Below are 15,209 nucleotides of genomic sequence, written 5' to 3'. Positions count from 1 at the left end.
CATCTGTTGACGCTGTGTGTATTACAAGCACTACCGCAAACAGCACGAAAGGATGAGGGGAACATATCCCCTCCAATCTTGGAACTGAGGGACTGTTCCTCCAATAATTCGATTTGAAATGTGTTTTGTGGGGAGAAATGTGATGACTTGTGTCCGATTACCACAAAGAAAAATGAGATAAAATTGATATTCCCAAGAATAAGCTTCAAATTTGACCGCCTCCCAATGTTAAAAACAACTCTGCTCCCCTGATCCTCCACAGTATTGTTTTTCAACTTTTTAAATAATTTGAACATCGCTTTAAAAGAATGTGGGAACGGTCTCACCCGTTCTTCGTCCAATGTTAGAGACAGATTTTCGCCGCATATTACAAGGGGAATAAGGAGGAAATGTCCTTTGGTTATAGTAACATTCAGTATTACCAAAGGGGATTTCCTTCTCATCCCCCTTGTAATTCTCACACTGTCAACAGATGTAGACACGAAGCGTCAAGATCATTTTTACACAACGACTATGGTAACCATAATATAACTCCTTATATCAATATATTTACGAAATAGATTACATTTCGTTGCTAGTTAACATGGAACATTGAAAGATTTTACAACTGATTTAGATATTTCAATTAATTAACATTTTGCTTGCAGCTATAAGTGGCTACTTTATTCATTGCAGCAAAAAAACAAAAAAGTTGACGCAAGTGGGAACCGCACTCGTGACCCTTCACAGCTGAGTCAAAAATACTACTGATTTTGCCACGCCGTCACTTCATAAATTAGCGCAACGTATGACATATGCGGCGAGTCGAAAACTTTAAGACGCTTTTTCTCTGGACCATTCCACTCTCCCAGTTTGTAATATGAACACTACATTTTCACTATAACCTTGCAAAGAATGGCAGTGAAGTTCATTTACCAAAATCTGCTTTCTCATTGTTAGTCTTATTTCTTTTTTCATTTACATTTTTCACTGATCAGGTAGGAACTCCAGTAAAAAGATAAATATGGTTACAGTTAAAGGTATAACTGGATATTCTGCAAGTAATTATTTATATATTTATTGTCAAGCGAACAAAATGAAGTAGATTTCACAAGTGTAAAACTGTTCTAGATTTTACTCTTAATAAAAGCTTTGAATAAGTTTACAGCTCAAAAATAAATTGAATTCTCTTCAATTGTAGTTCATAATTAGCTATGGTCAAAGAGATGGATTTTAGTTGTATTGTGTATGATCAGCACAATGGTTTTCATCATCTTTATTTCCGGAATTAAATATAACTATTTTTTTCGTGTAGATATAAAATACTCATCTTTAGTTCTTAACAAAACAAAGATCATAGTTCAAAATGTCACTGTATGGTTACATTTCGTTATAAAAAGAATGACAAATAATACATTTACACTTAAAAATGTCGAAGGTAATATCACAAATATTATGAACAATTCTATAATACAATTAAGCAGTTTCTTTTATAATAAAATAAACTTCAAAGTAATGCAGGGTATTTGAAGTTGGCAAAATATTATGCTGAAATGCAAGTTTCATGAATATACATTTTGAATTTGATTCTCGATAGAATCTGGAATATAATTATTTAGAACTTTAGACTTTGAAGAAAACAACACTAATTTGACGTCCCATTGTTATGTTATTGTCGTTACTAACTGACTAAACTAGCGATAAATACAGGGAGTAACTCACTCAACCAGTTCCTATTTTCCGATTTTTTATATAAATTAACGTATCTAACAATGGATTTTAGGTGAAAGGATATGTTTTCCTTTGCATATATTTCAGGAAGAACATGTAACGTCTATATTTCATTAGCAAATATAGCAACTGCTCAAATTGAATAATGCAAAAAATAGCCTACTTTGCTCGCTAGAACTTATTTTTGGTGGAAGTTCCTATATCATTTTTTCTTTTTTTCATTTTCTTTTCTTCTTTTTTTCAAGTGTTTGGATACTTCGGAAGGTTTTGCAGAATGCTTGTTATTATACATGTATGTTTGTAATGTTTGGTACGAAAAGAAAGTTTATTATGAAGAAAATGGTCTGCAAAGGTCTTTCTAGAATGACTGTTATTAGTTGTAATAGCTGACTTGATTTTAGCGTCCCATTCAGCGGCGAGGCTATGTGAGACATAGACTTACAGCTGAACGTAGGATCCGAAACGCATGAGCTCCAACCGAGAATCGAACTCCGTTTTCTAGAAGAAAGTATCTGACCCCACAGTCAGTTCTTATCCGTTCGGGTTGGAACACACCCTATCATTATGTTGGTATTGGTGGTATCACGATTCCAGAATTTCGTGGTCTGGAAGTTGTTACACTCGTGTCCCGATATGACCGGAACAGACCTGGAGACGACGAAACTTCGTCATAGACACGGAAAATTTGTATGACACTGTTAGTAGAACCAGTGGCGACGATTGGACGTTAAAAGTGGGAGTGCAAGACATGATCTGAATATCTGTATATCAATCTTAGTTTCCTTGGTTGTTTCTACACTTTGTTTGACGGAAGGTTGTATAACTAATAGGGTACTACCTCTTTCGGTTAAAATACCGTATATCTTATTTCATATATTATTAAGTAAATTAACAAACGAAAGGAAGTAGGTACTAGACTTTTGTACTCTTAAACAATGGAGGTGTAAGAAGAGATTTGATTCCATGCTCATAAATATCTTAAAATTCTATCTGGAAAATTGAGTGATCAGATTATTTAATACCAAATATACAAAACAAATAAATAGAAAGGATAATATTAATCATAGTAATGAACAATAAGGCTTGTTTGCAAAAGTTATATTGAACTGTGGATTAACGAACAACTTAATTTTTAAATTCACACATGCTCTTTAATGTATGTTACTCTTAGAAACTGAAAGACAGTAAATACTAAAGACATATGCTACGGCATTTTAAAAAAATACTCATTTTTGTATCTTCCTGATACATGTTCGTTGCCATTAAGTGCAGTCCACACTCCAATTATACAAAATAATCCTAAAACCTACAATTATGTTGAATTCACTACATTTGATTTAATATACACTCGTACACCTCTAAACACACCAATTCACTCGTACATTACACTGCAAAACAATGGAAAAGGTAGTTATTTCTTATTACTCTCTTTTTAATCAATATTTCTTCCTATTAGAAAGAAGAGGAGACATTTTAGGAACTGTCAATTTTTGTGCAATTAAAGAATAACTTGTGAAATACTTTTTTTCTTGTGCGAAATGTGCTCTCAATTAGTTTCAAAGCGGCTGACTAACATATCGAGCCCTTGTAAGAAAAAGTGAAAGTATGCTGGAATTGTTGTGTTCCAAATTTTAATTTTTGAATTATTTTCCGTGGCAGTTAAAACGCAATTTCTGTAGCTTTCTTAACTCCACCGAAAAACAACCAATACGTATTCACGCAACGGCAATATGCCAACATTTTTTCTATGAACCAGTAATACATACAAAACCTTTACATCTCCAAATAAAATTATATACATTAATGGGTTACTTCAAAAAAGTGGGTTGAAACTGTCACCCTTCGCCCCCCTAATCATCGCCCATGAGTAGAACTTATGTGCTTTCTGCTGGTCTAGTGGGAAGCGCGTGCGTTTTTGGTTCTTGTAGGCTCGGGGTCGATTCCCGTTAAACTTTGAGGAAAGTATATGGGAAAAATGTTAAAGAATATACATGCAAAAGTCTGATGCCAGTGTTTTGTAAGCAATTGACAAAATAATAGAAAGACAGGAAAGAAAATCTCTTGAGAACTTGAAACTGAACAATGTCTTCGCATTCATGCTTAATTTGCTAATAGCGTGACTCATTAAATTCAATGTAATTTAAATATTACACACACAATTCGCTACTTCACTGTTGATAACACGGAAAATGCTAGGTATTGTTAAACATTAAACATAACACCTCATTTTTTATATCAATAAATAACAAATAAATAAATAACAAAACAGTAACAATACTATTAATCTATATCTGCGTAGTATGTAAATGAAAAACACGTTATCATAACGAAAAATGGCTGAACCGTCCGTTAACACCTACCTCGGACTGCATAGTTGTCACGCCTTTTTATTGAAATGAGTATCCTACAATGAGAAAAAATGTAGGTGGCGTACTTAAAAAGATAGGTTACATGCGTAATTCCTGTAGTTTTCGGACTTAACGTACAGCAGACGTATAACTGGAAACGCATGTTTTATAATACTTTGTGTATAAGTGTTCCATCTATACGTACTTTCTGTATGAAACAATGTAGGCGGTCAGTACCTCACATACAAATGGACGTATATAGCATATAGCTGACGAAGGTAACATAAGTATATGTATGTGATATACGGAAAACTGTTAGATGTCAGACATCCTGCAAAGGCATGATGAAACATGTAAGGGCAGTACCTATGTAGCATACGGATAACGTATGCTCCGTACTGATTTCTATAGTAAGCAAGAGAATACCGTATATTTGTACAATATGCCGCTGTCGGGAGAATTGATTTTTCTCTGTGTAACCGAGGAGGGGTAAAAACGTACTCCAAAAATAGAATCTTTCACGTTTGTGAGATGAAATTTGATACATAAATTCCTTATTTAAAACAAGTGTGCAGTGTCCGACCGTGTTTAGAAATTTAGGTACTAATTGGAGAAGAGGGGTAATTTGTATCATTTTTGCTCAATATTTAAGAATGATGACATCGAGGTTGTGTCTTGTCTTCACAGCAAAACGGATGAAGCACTTGAAATTATCTTTTTAATATACGGTATTTAGCATTTGGTCCAGTCGGGTTTTTGTCATTCATTAACACATATATCATAAGAGGAACAGATAAACATAAACATCTTATTTTAAAATATGTAAGTCAATCTTCCGTTGTCCTTACAAACCCACTTTAGAGGAGGAAATGGGTCAAGTTCCAAATAAGGCGGTCAATATGTAAAAATGACATCGTGATTGTCTGTCCGAGCATCACGGGAAATCAATCAACCGTTTGTAATAAATATTTGAATACATTTAGTACTTGGAAGAAAATGGTTAGCTGACGTTCACTAGAAACTTGACAAAACTTCGATACAAATTAGAGGATAGTCAAATATGCCTAAATTTAACATTGCAGGTGGAAGTGAACACGACGAAAGAAGTAATAGCTGATTAAAATTTAGCATTAGAAGTCATTGAAAAACAGAATGTGATGCGCGCAAACGAAAAAAAGTAACGTTGCCGACAACAACACACTGAATGGTGCTTATCAAAAGACCTATAATCGCTATTTATTAGCTCATTCTTAATGGTTTGGATTGCAAGAAATAAAACTATTTCTTCGTGCTAATACGCCTCTAAAAACGAAATATTATATTTCTGCAAAATTTGCTTTTCTCACATGACTGGATAATTTTTTAAAAAAACCTTCTATTGTGGTGAAGAAAACAAAACCATATGACAAGCTGGATTTGATCTGAAGAACTCGTGATCTTTAGTACATGATGTTATTCATTATATCAGGGGGACATTGTTTGGAATGACACTGATGCATTGGGTGGTTTGTTCGATAAAGGCAAAGCTCTTTACATCGAATCTTTTTGTTTGTTTTTTCGTTTTTATTTTGTTTGCTCTTTAGGTGTTTCGTAAAATACATGAAAAAGAAATACGTTTTTCGTTTAGGTATCCAGGAATACTGTTTTAACTGACCAGAAAACAGCAATCTACTGGTGAAATGGTATAGGGTAATGTGTAGCATTTTGTTTTCACGCCATCAATAGCAGCAAGGGGCATAGGAATTACATAAAAGAGGGTGTGTTGTTGTGAACTACTAATATATTTTGCAAGAAAGATTTCCACGTGTTACTTCGTGGCTCAGGGGATAAGTGAGAGATTACAATACACAAGTTCGCAGGATTGAGTCTTGTCCACTGCTATTATATTTTACCATTTTCATTGTTTAACGGTGAAAGTGACGTAGATACATTTTCATTGGCATTCAAAAAATGGAAGAAGATACGTAGTCCTGAAAAGGGCTGTTTATATATAAGTGTTTAATAGCAGGTCCAATGACGTTCTACATCGATGACTGTCTGGAGCCTTCTGGGCATGCTCTCGGTAAGTCTGTGGAGAAAGAGTTCACTAAGGGCGACTTCCTCCCAGCTGTTTTCAACGATTTCCCATAGTTGATTTTTTGTGGATGGAGGCGGATTAGGCCAGTTCTGCCAGTTCTCCTTCATCACTTTTTTGACCTTTGCCCATATTGTCTCAATTATATTCATATCGGCTCCACGCGGTGGCCAATCTAGGACCTCTAAATCAGCCTGCTGCGAGAACCAATTCTGAACTAATTGACACATATGAACAGCGTCATCTTCGTATGCAAATAGATGGTGAATAAAAGTGACAGAGGTTTGAAAGCTGACAGTTTATCTGATTTTGATTTTATAACCAGTTCAAATGTTCAATATATATCGTTATATTTAGAAAAAATAAAACATCCTTATATTGAAAGAAAACCGGACTGGGAACCGAACCGTCAATCATCATTACAGTCATTTCAAGCGCCTCGCTAATCCCACTTATTTTCTTCTTAAGTTACGTCGCGAAAGGTGGCCTGAAGTTAACTTACCAAAGTCTGCTTTCCCCTTATCAGTAATGTGTGTATATTTCCTACTCGGTTATACACGTTTTACAGTAACCTTGAATGATAGGGATGCAAACACAGACACATCGAGAACATTTAAAATTCCAAACGTTCTTCCACCGGGAATCGAACCCGAGACCCTGTACACCACAAACGCACATACTAGCTTAGACCACGCAGCCAATTTATAAAGCCAGCGCGTTTTAATAGATCTACTGGAAATGCGCGAGATATGTACTTGTAATACATTGAGTGATTTATTCCAAACAGACAAAGCACTTTACTTTGAATCATTTTCCTTGTTTCGTTTTTATTGTATTTATTCTTTGTATTTTTCGTACAGTGCTTGAAAAAGCAATTACATTTTTCGCTACGGTGTCCAGAAATACTATTTTAACTGATCATAAAACATAAATCTGTTAGTGAAGTATTATGGGGTAATGTGTGGTATTTTAGTTTCATACCGAGTTCTTTCGTAGCTAAGCGATTAGCGCACACACGTTTGACGTAAGAGAGCCGGTTCGATTCTCGAGTGTGAGTTCATATGGTTCGGATTCCACACTAATCAGTAGGTAAACGTATCATATAGCCTCGCTGCTGAAAGGGATGTTAAAATCAACTCAACATTATTTTTATACCATCAACAGAAGCAAAAGGTGGACAATACTATCCTGCTAAAAACATGCATTTATTTCTTTGGCACATACTACAAAGTATCGGACTATTTGCGACATTATTTACAAAAACTTCAAGAAAAAATCTTTATGAACGTTAAGTCGCTTGAAGCGTTCAAATCGCTTTATAAAAAATCCAGATTATGAATTACAATAACTTTTTACGTTGTAATTAAAAATACCAGCACATATTGTTTTGTATCTTCTCACATTCTCTCTCTCTCTCCCTACATATACACCTCTCTCTCTCTCTCTCTACATATATACCATATTACAATAGGTATCAGGAACATGAATAATTTTCATTTTGGAAGTGTAAGTTAAGGTTGGTATTCAAATCAGATATCTGTTCAAATTATAACAATGTTAACGTTTCTCAGTTTAGCGTCTTCGTGTATAAATGATTACAGGATGAATAAATGTAACTGGGCTTACAAACGTGATAGTTCATCTGATTTTGTTTTTTTCAAGCACTTCAAAACAGAACTTTATATTTAGAGAAATGTTTGCATATATTGAGAAAGAGAAACTTCTCAGAGGCAGATTCGAACTGCCGCCCTCCGATGCCACAATTTCAAGTGCACTACTAAACTCGCTTGACTACCGAGACAACTTATGGAAGAACAGGTTGTAATAATGCTAATATATCGCTCCAAGCGCAGGTTCACAGTAGAAGTTTTAAATAGTCATTTTCTCCCTATATCAGTAATTTCAACTGAAGATATTGACAGATTTTGCATGTTGGAACTGTTCATGAAGTGTGACTTGCATATTGAAGGCAGAAATACGTAGTTGACTGTTCAGTTCATGTTTCTGTTCAATAGCTTCACGTGTTACTGAGTGTTCCTAATACCTGTGCACTGTGTCATTTTCTCTGTAATTTCCCGCGGGATATTCTTCGCGTAATTATTTGACAAACTAAGGTTTCATAAGAATAATGGTTTGTTGCTTATAATTTTCTTAGTTTGCTTTATTTCTTCTCCAAAATAATAAATAATTATTCATTATTACACTGCTTTGTTAAGGAAAGCACAAAGAAGCTATAATATAGTAAGAATACTGAGTTATTAATAAAAATGTGGAAGTTGCAGTATATGCGAACTTTTTTTTTTTTTTTTTTTTTTTTTTTTTTTTTTTTTTTTGCGGATGACGATACATGTGTATTTATGAACATCGCGATGTGGGAATTTTGTACTCCTCACGATTAGGTTTTTGGATGTTGCAAAGTTCACGAGTCTCATACCGTTGTCATTACTTTCCTTATGCAGACTTTCGTTCCCTGTAGTCGGTTTGAAAATATCCTCTCGTCCTACCTTTACATTGAAATCCCTAATAGAATTTTCATATGGTATCGCGGGAGTTGGTCAAATATCCGTTCCACTTCTTCGTAAAAACTGTCTTTTATATCGCCATCCTTATCTTCTGTTGGGGCATGTACATTTAAAACAATAATATCACACCAATATCGGCCCTTAAGAGTAATAAAAGAAAGTGTGTCAGTAACAAATTCAACCCGCGTAATTGCTGATAATATTCGTGTGTGAACGAAAACCCCTGTTGGTAATTGATGGTTTTTATTTCCTTCCCCGTAAAAGAACGTAAAATTTCCGGAATTAACAGATCCATTTCGTTCCCACCTAACTTCCCGAACTCTTACTAGGTCCATCCTGTATTTCTCTAACTCATTCGCTACGGATTTTAACGCACCTGTCTTATAAAGACTTCTAATATTCCATGTTCCAAATCTCATGTCCATTTTCTTTTGCTGAGGTCGTGCCAATTTGTCAGACCTTGTTCGAGGCTTTTGTGAATGTTTCTGAACAAGTACCTTTTTTGACAGTATGAGGTTGTTAGCCTTACCCAAACCCACAAGCTGGAGGACACTCCTAGTCGTCTGTCCGTGACTGCTTTTTCTGTATATTCGCAGCTAACCTCTCTATCTGGAGGCCTTCTCCTCGATCCGCAACCTGAGGACGAGCCCTAGCATGGTGACAGGAACCCATGGAAAGACATTCTCAGTAGATTTAATTCTGTAAGTGAAAAGATACAATCCAATAATATGACTGTGGCTACAGTTGTGAGTTTGTAACACATCTCTCACTACATTTGTGGATGAACTGAAAGGTATGTTTAAGTTATATAAGATGGCCGGTGAGAAAAAACTAAAGACTGTCCAGACTGTTCTTGAAACTGGTGGTTTCAACAGGCCTAAAAGATTAAGAAAGAGGAAGAAATTCTTTGATGAATCAGAAGAGGAAAAGGACATATATGATCTAGATCATCGTCTTCAAGGAACCTTTGTTGTGGTTATTGAAAGTTTTCCGAATTGAACAAGAGAATGGCGATCCACAATGAATTTCTCAGCATATGTTTCCTTCTTAACAAATCTATGAAACTTCAGTACCGAAGAAATCACCACAGCAGCGATTTCTCTGCAGGAAGTGTATGCAGCTGACATCGAGGAATCTTCTTTCTTGTTGAGTACCTTCATTTAAACGCGCTAGTTTCCGAATATGCAAACCCTAATATCGCATTTGAAGTTGCTCATGTGCTAGAGCCGATAGACACTGCTGATCGCTCTCGGCTAGTTCGAACGGTGTTGATATTGGCTATTTTAAATTATTTTTACATGTCTCCATTCCCTACACTCAAGAGTACAAATTGAGACTGAATATGGATTTAAACACTGTGGGCAGTGCACTGTTCATTTCAGCGACGACAAAAACTACCAATTCGATGTATATATCGACCACTTTCGATCATTCTTATATGTCATCCCTCCTACTCCTCGAGAGGTTTCTAGAGGTCGCTGGGTGGTCTCACCTTTACTAGATGATAAACTTCTACTTAAAGAGCATGAAAACTGTCACCAACCAATTTATGAGCCCCGAAAATTATGGATTTATCACTAGTATCGGTCATTCCCGATCATTTTTATATGATCCCCTTCCCATTCCCCTAAATGTGCTTGTGGGTATTATCGAAAGAGTACTCTTTTACAGACTGTAAGCAATGTGGGTACCAAGTTTGATTTAAATATATATATATATATATATATATATATATATATATATATATATATATATACTCATGCGCAAAAATTAAGGGTAATTGCATATTGCGGTACTGCACAACGTGGCACTAAACAAAGCTGGCGCTAACAGCATAGGCACATAGTGAACACAACATACGAACAAACGAAACATATCGGTACCACGGTATTGATGATATCCACGGTATCCATGGTATTGATCATAATTTGAGAAATACATATGCTACACAACGCCACTGTTCCCTGCGCATGTACCCCGACATAAATATGGGATATGATCACCATGCACAAGTACACAGGCCGCACAACGGGTTGGCATACTCTGGAGGTCGACAGCTGGTCGAGCAGCTGCTGGGGTATAGCCTCCCATTCTTGCACCAGTGCCGTCGGAGTTCCTGAAGTGTCCTAGGGGTTTGAAGACGTGCAGCAATACGTCGATCGAGAGCATCCCAGACATGCTCGATGGAGTTTAGGTCTGGAAAACAGGCAGGTCACGCCATTCGCCTGATATCTTCTGTTTCATGGTGCTGCTCCACGATGGCAGCTCGGTGGGGCAGTGCGTTATCATCCATCAGGAGGAAGGTGGGACCCATTGCACCCCTGAAAAGGCGAACATACTGATGCAAAATGACGTCCCGCTACACCTGACCTGTTGCAGTTCCTCTGTCAAAGACATGCAGGGGTGTACGCGAACCAATCATAATCCCACCCCACACCATCAAACCACTACTTCCATACAGGTCCCTTTCAAGGATATTATGGGGTTGGTATCTGGTTTCTGGTTCACGCCAGGTGGTAACCCGGCGAGAATCACTGTTCAGACTATACCTGGACTCGTCCGTAAACATAACCTGGGATCACTGTTCCATTGATCATGTACTGAGTTCTTGACACCAGGCTTTACGGGCTGTCCTGTGAACAGAGGTCAGTGCAATGCACCTCGCAGGTCTCCGGGCGAATACACCATGTATGTTCAGTCGTCTGTAGACTGTATGTTGGGAGACAACTGTTCCAGTGGTTGTGGCAAGGTCCCGAGCAAGGCTACCTGCTGTACTCCGTGGCCGTCTGCGGACACTGATGGTGAGATATCGGTCTTCTTGCAGTGTTATACCCTTTGGGCATCCCGTGCTGTAGCGCCTGGACACGTTTCCTGTCTGCTGGAATCGTTGCCATAATCTTGAGATCACACTTTGTGGTACACGGAGGGCCCGTGCTACGACCTGCTGTATATGACCAGCCTCCAGTCGCCCTATTATTCTACCCCTCATAACGCCATCAATATGTGTTCTTTGTGCCATTTTCAACACACAGTCACCATTAGCACGTCTGACAACATCTGCACATTTAAACGCCGCACCGCACTCTGACATGCACCAATACACCTCTGCGTATTTGGACTGCTGCCAGCGCCACCGTGCGACGACCGCATCGCATGCACCGCACCGAATGGACAAATGGACCGCATGGTCATACCCCGAGGTGATTTCCATCCAAAAACCACCCACCAGAGCGTTGTTTGACCCCATGTATCCGCATTATCCTTAATTTATGAGCACGAGTATATATATATATATATATATATATATATATATATATATATATATATATATATATATATAAAATCGTTTAAAGTGTTAAATCGTTTATTAATCGGAAATTTTAATTTAATACTGATTACATTACCATTCAATATAATGGCATAGTAAATAAATTTCTGACACAAAATACGTATGTAACATGTATGTTTAATAACCAGAAATGCTTTATGGATGCTAATATTGTTTCCTGTACATTACGTATAAGTGCAAACATTGAAATCTTACCTATGATGCACGTAGACATCTTTCATTTAGTACTTGGCTCGAATTACGTGAATAAGAAAGGATCTTTTAGAATTATTTTCTTTGTAGAGAGATATGCGTTGATATATTATGCCCAACGTTTTTCAGTCTGTGTCTAATGCCTTCAGGAAAGTAGTAATAAATTCAAAAGTATAAAAATGAATTCTAAAAGTCCTTGATCACATTTTGTTTCTTTCGTTTTACTGTGAGTGAACAAAGAGGAAATTCGTTACAGTCAACTCAAATTATTTTGTATTTTTCTTCCCTCTTTTCGAAAGTAAGAATCTGAATGCATCAAATCAGGGTTAGTAATTCAAACACAATTACAACTTGTCAAAATAGTATGAAGCCAAGTGACATTGACCAATTATTAGCAGTGTGGTGATTAATTGGATTTCATTTCTATTTATTTTCCTTTTTTGAAAAAAAAAGATCCATACGTTTTGTACCAATTTAAGAATTCTTATAGTTACCAAATTTCTAAATGTCCCTATGTTTAGGAACATGTTCTTCTGTTGTCAACATTGTTTCATTATGTAAATTTAGAAATTGTTGAGTACACAAAAGACTGTAATAGTTGAATTTTTTTCACAGAACGAGATTTGAAGATATTGTTCGAGACCTGGTACACATTTTCAAGGAACGAAATTTGTCCGAAAATTATCAGTGGAGAGTGCAAAGATTTCTCGAGTTTCAGTGGGAATACGATCAAGGGGTGAGGTTTCTGGAGACCAAATCTATAACAGATGTAATGACGCCGTCCATTCAAAATGAAATATTACTATTAACTGTTGTCAAGAGCCTTGAGGATATTCCTTTCTTTTGGGTAATGTATTCTTTAGATATCATGTTGATAAACTACGTATATAGTGCAGCAATGACTACAGATTACAATCCTTAAAGTTCAAAGTGTGACATTCTGAAACAAAGGCATGGATCCTCCAGTCTAATGATTGTAGACGGTTAGCTCTCCTAAACTTCAAAGTGTTAAGATGATAAATTCGGTCTATATCTCCAAATTAATTAAGTTTTTTTTATACATATGAAACGACACAAGCTAAGCCATTCACATTTACGATATATATACCTGAGTCATAGTGAACAATTACCAAGTTTTGCTTTTTGATTACAATCCAAGTCAAAATTTGACATTGGTAATGTGTATTAATAGGTTATAATAATTACTTATCTTTTAAAATCCAAAATTTGGAGTTAATCAAATGTAGAGTTCCACCAATCAGAATTCACCAAATACGCGCATAACTTTCCGCCAATAATATTGATTATATATGAAGTATTAGCTAAACCTGCACTCTTTACACAGCGCATCATTCAAATATAAACATGAATCTTCTTGTAATTTCTCACAACATTTTTACATGTTCCTTTACAAACAGAACTGAAAAACGTCTTGATAAAAATCGGCAAGGGGTATGATGAAGGGGAGATATTTTTCAATATCTCACACCATTTTCAAGATTTGAGCCTACAGCCTACTTTCGGTTGGAATTTCTAATTCATGTATGATCAGTGTTTTGTTTCTTCTTGTACGCAGTACGTAATAAGCAAATACATTATGCACACAACTAATTATAATATCAGTGTTATATAGTGTTCATTGGGCAAAACACTCCAAACAGTAAAGATTCATCTTAGAATGGATAAATTGTTATCCTTCGTTTATCATTATCATTTGGCCATTTAAACAAACGCCTGGGATATATATATATATATATATATATATATATATATATATATATATATATATATATAGAACCCCGTATACAAATGTGTGATGTTGGAATGTGTAACTCGTAGGATATGATGCTTTTACCTTTTAAAATTTCAATAATTTCAGTACACCCTTAAAAAGTAAAATAAAGAAAGAAATATATGTCATTGCACCCATACAATATTCAAGAGAATAAACGATTGTATTTTATCTATATCATCATGTGTTACAACAAACCCTTATCTTATGGAGATTTAGAACTACAATTACAATAAAACCTTATGAACATTGAGAGAAAATATTAAAAATTCACACCTTCTGCGAATTTCAATTCCACCATAATATTAAGTGTGCCTTACGTGTATTTTTTCTTGTAGATATCTAACAGGGTTGTTTTGTTAAAAAGAAAATGTTTAAGACAAATGATTGAAACTTGTTTTAAACAATTTATTTTGTTTTATGTCATGTTAAACAATTCATGTTGTATGTATAAAACAATATGTTTTATACATTTTGTTTAAATTCCTGTATTTTAAGTCTGGTTTTAATTATACGTTTCTTTTTTATTTTTGAAAAAAAAAATTGCCAGAGAAAGAAATTGTCAAAAGTGTTCCTCAGTCAGGAGACTATTTTGTTCCTATGTGAATGTTTTGATTTCTCGTAGCTACAGCAGGTCAATGTGGGGCTCTACAATTTATTTTTGTCTTTTTTCTCTTGTTTTTAGAGTTTACTGTGTTGTTTGAATGCTTATCTGTTAACTTGCGAGAAAGTGTCGTAGTCGACCGTTGGACTACTTGTACAAATGATATGAAATAATAAATAATAGAATTATCATGAAAACAGGTTTTTGTGTTGTATTCAGAAAACAAAGGGTTCTTCGCAAAATTGCGGTTCTGAAATTAAATATCACAGACATTCATTGATACACTACATATTGGTTATCTGTCTCCATACAACTTGGAATCGTTTAACATGAGTTTTACGCGAAGAAAAAAGTACATTATTTGGAGCAAATTCATTAAAGTGACTTAAAGTCCATCAGATAAGAAAACTACCATACTACCATACAACCAGGTGACGAAGTCAGTAAACATCATGCACAGTTATGTACAATTCCGATAACAATCCAATTATTTGAGCAAAATGCCGCAAAGGATGCCAAGTTTAATCCCATTGTCATTCGAAAGTCATTTTGCAAACCACTGGCATTACACAAATGAAATAATTATGTAAGAAAAAAAGGCGCGTTATGAGTATTAGC

At 35.6% G+C, this 15,209-nt stretch overlaps 1 protein-coding gene across 3 annotated transcripts in view; it reads left to right on the top strand.

The window, feature by feature from the left end:
• LOC145673400 (uncharacterized) overlaps positions 1-15,209 on the top strand; it is a 537,699-nt gene that overhangs the window by 237,575 nt on the left and 284,915 nt on the right. For all 3 annotated transcript variants that reach the window (XM_081743063.1, XM_081743061.1, XM_081743062.1), the window contains one exon: positions 12,811-13,042. In XM_081743063.1, coding sequence (XP_081599189.1) covers positions 12,811-13,042 — 232 coding nt within the window. The remainder of the gene's footprint in view (positions 1-12,810; positions 13,043-15,209) is intronic.

Source organism: Thermobia domestica, chromosome 16, assembly GCF_964235325.1.
Source record: "Thermobia domestica chromosome 16, izTheDome1.hap1.1, whole genome shotgun sequence".
Taxonomy (NCBI): Eukaryota; Metazoa; Arthropoda; class Insecta; order Zygentoma; family Lepismatidae; genus Thermobia; species Thermobia domestica.
This window is presented reverse-complemented; position numbering and strand designations above follow the sequence as displayed.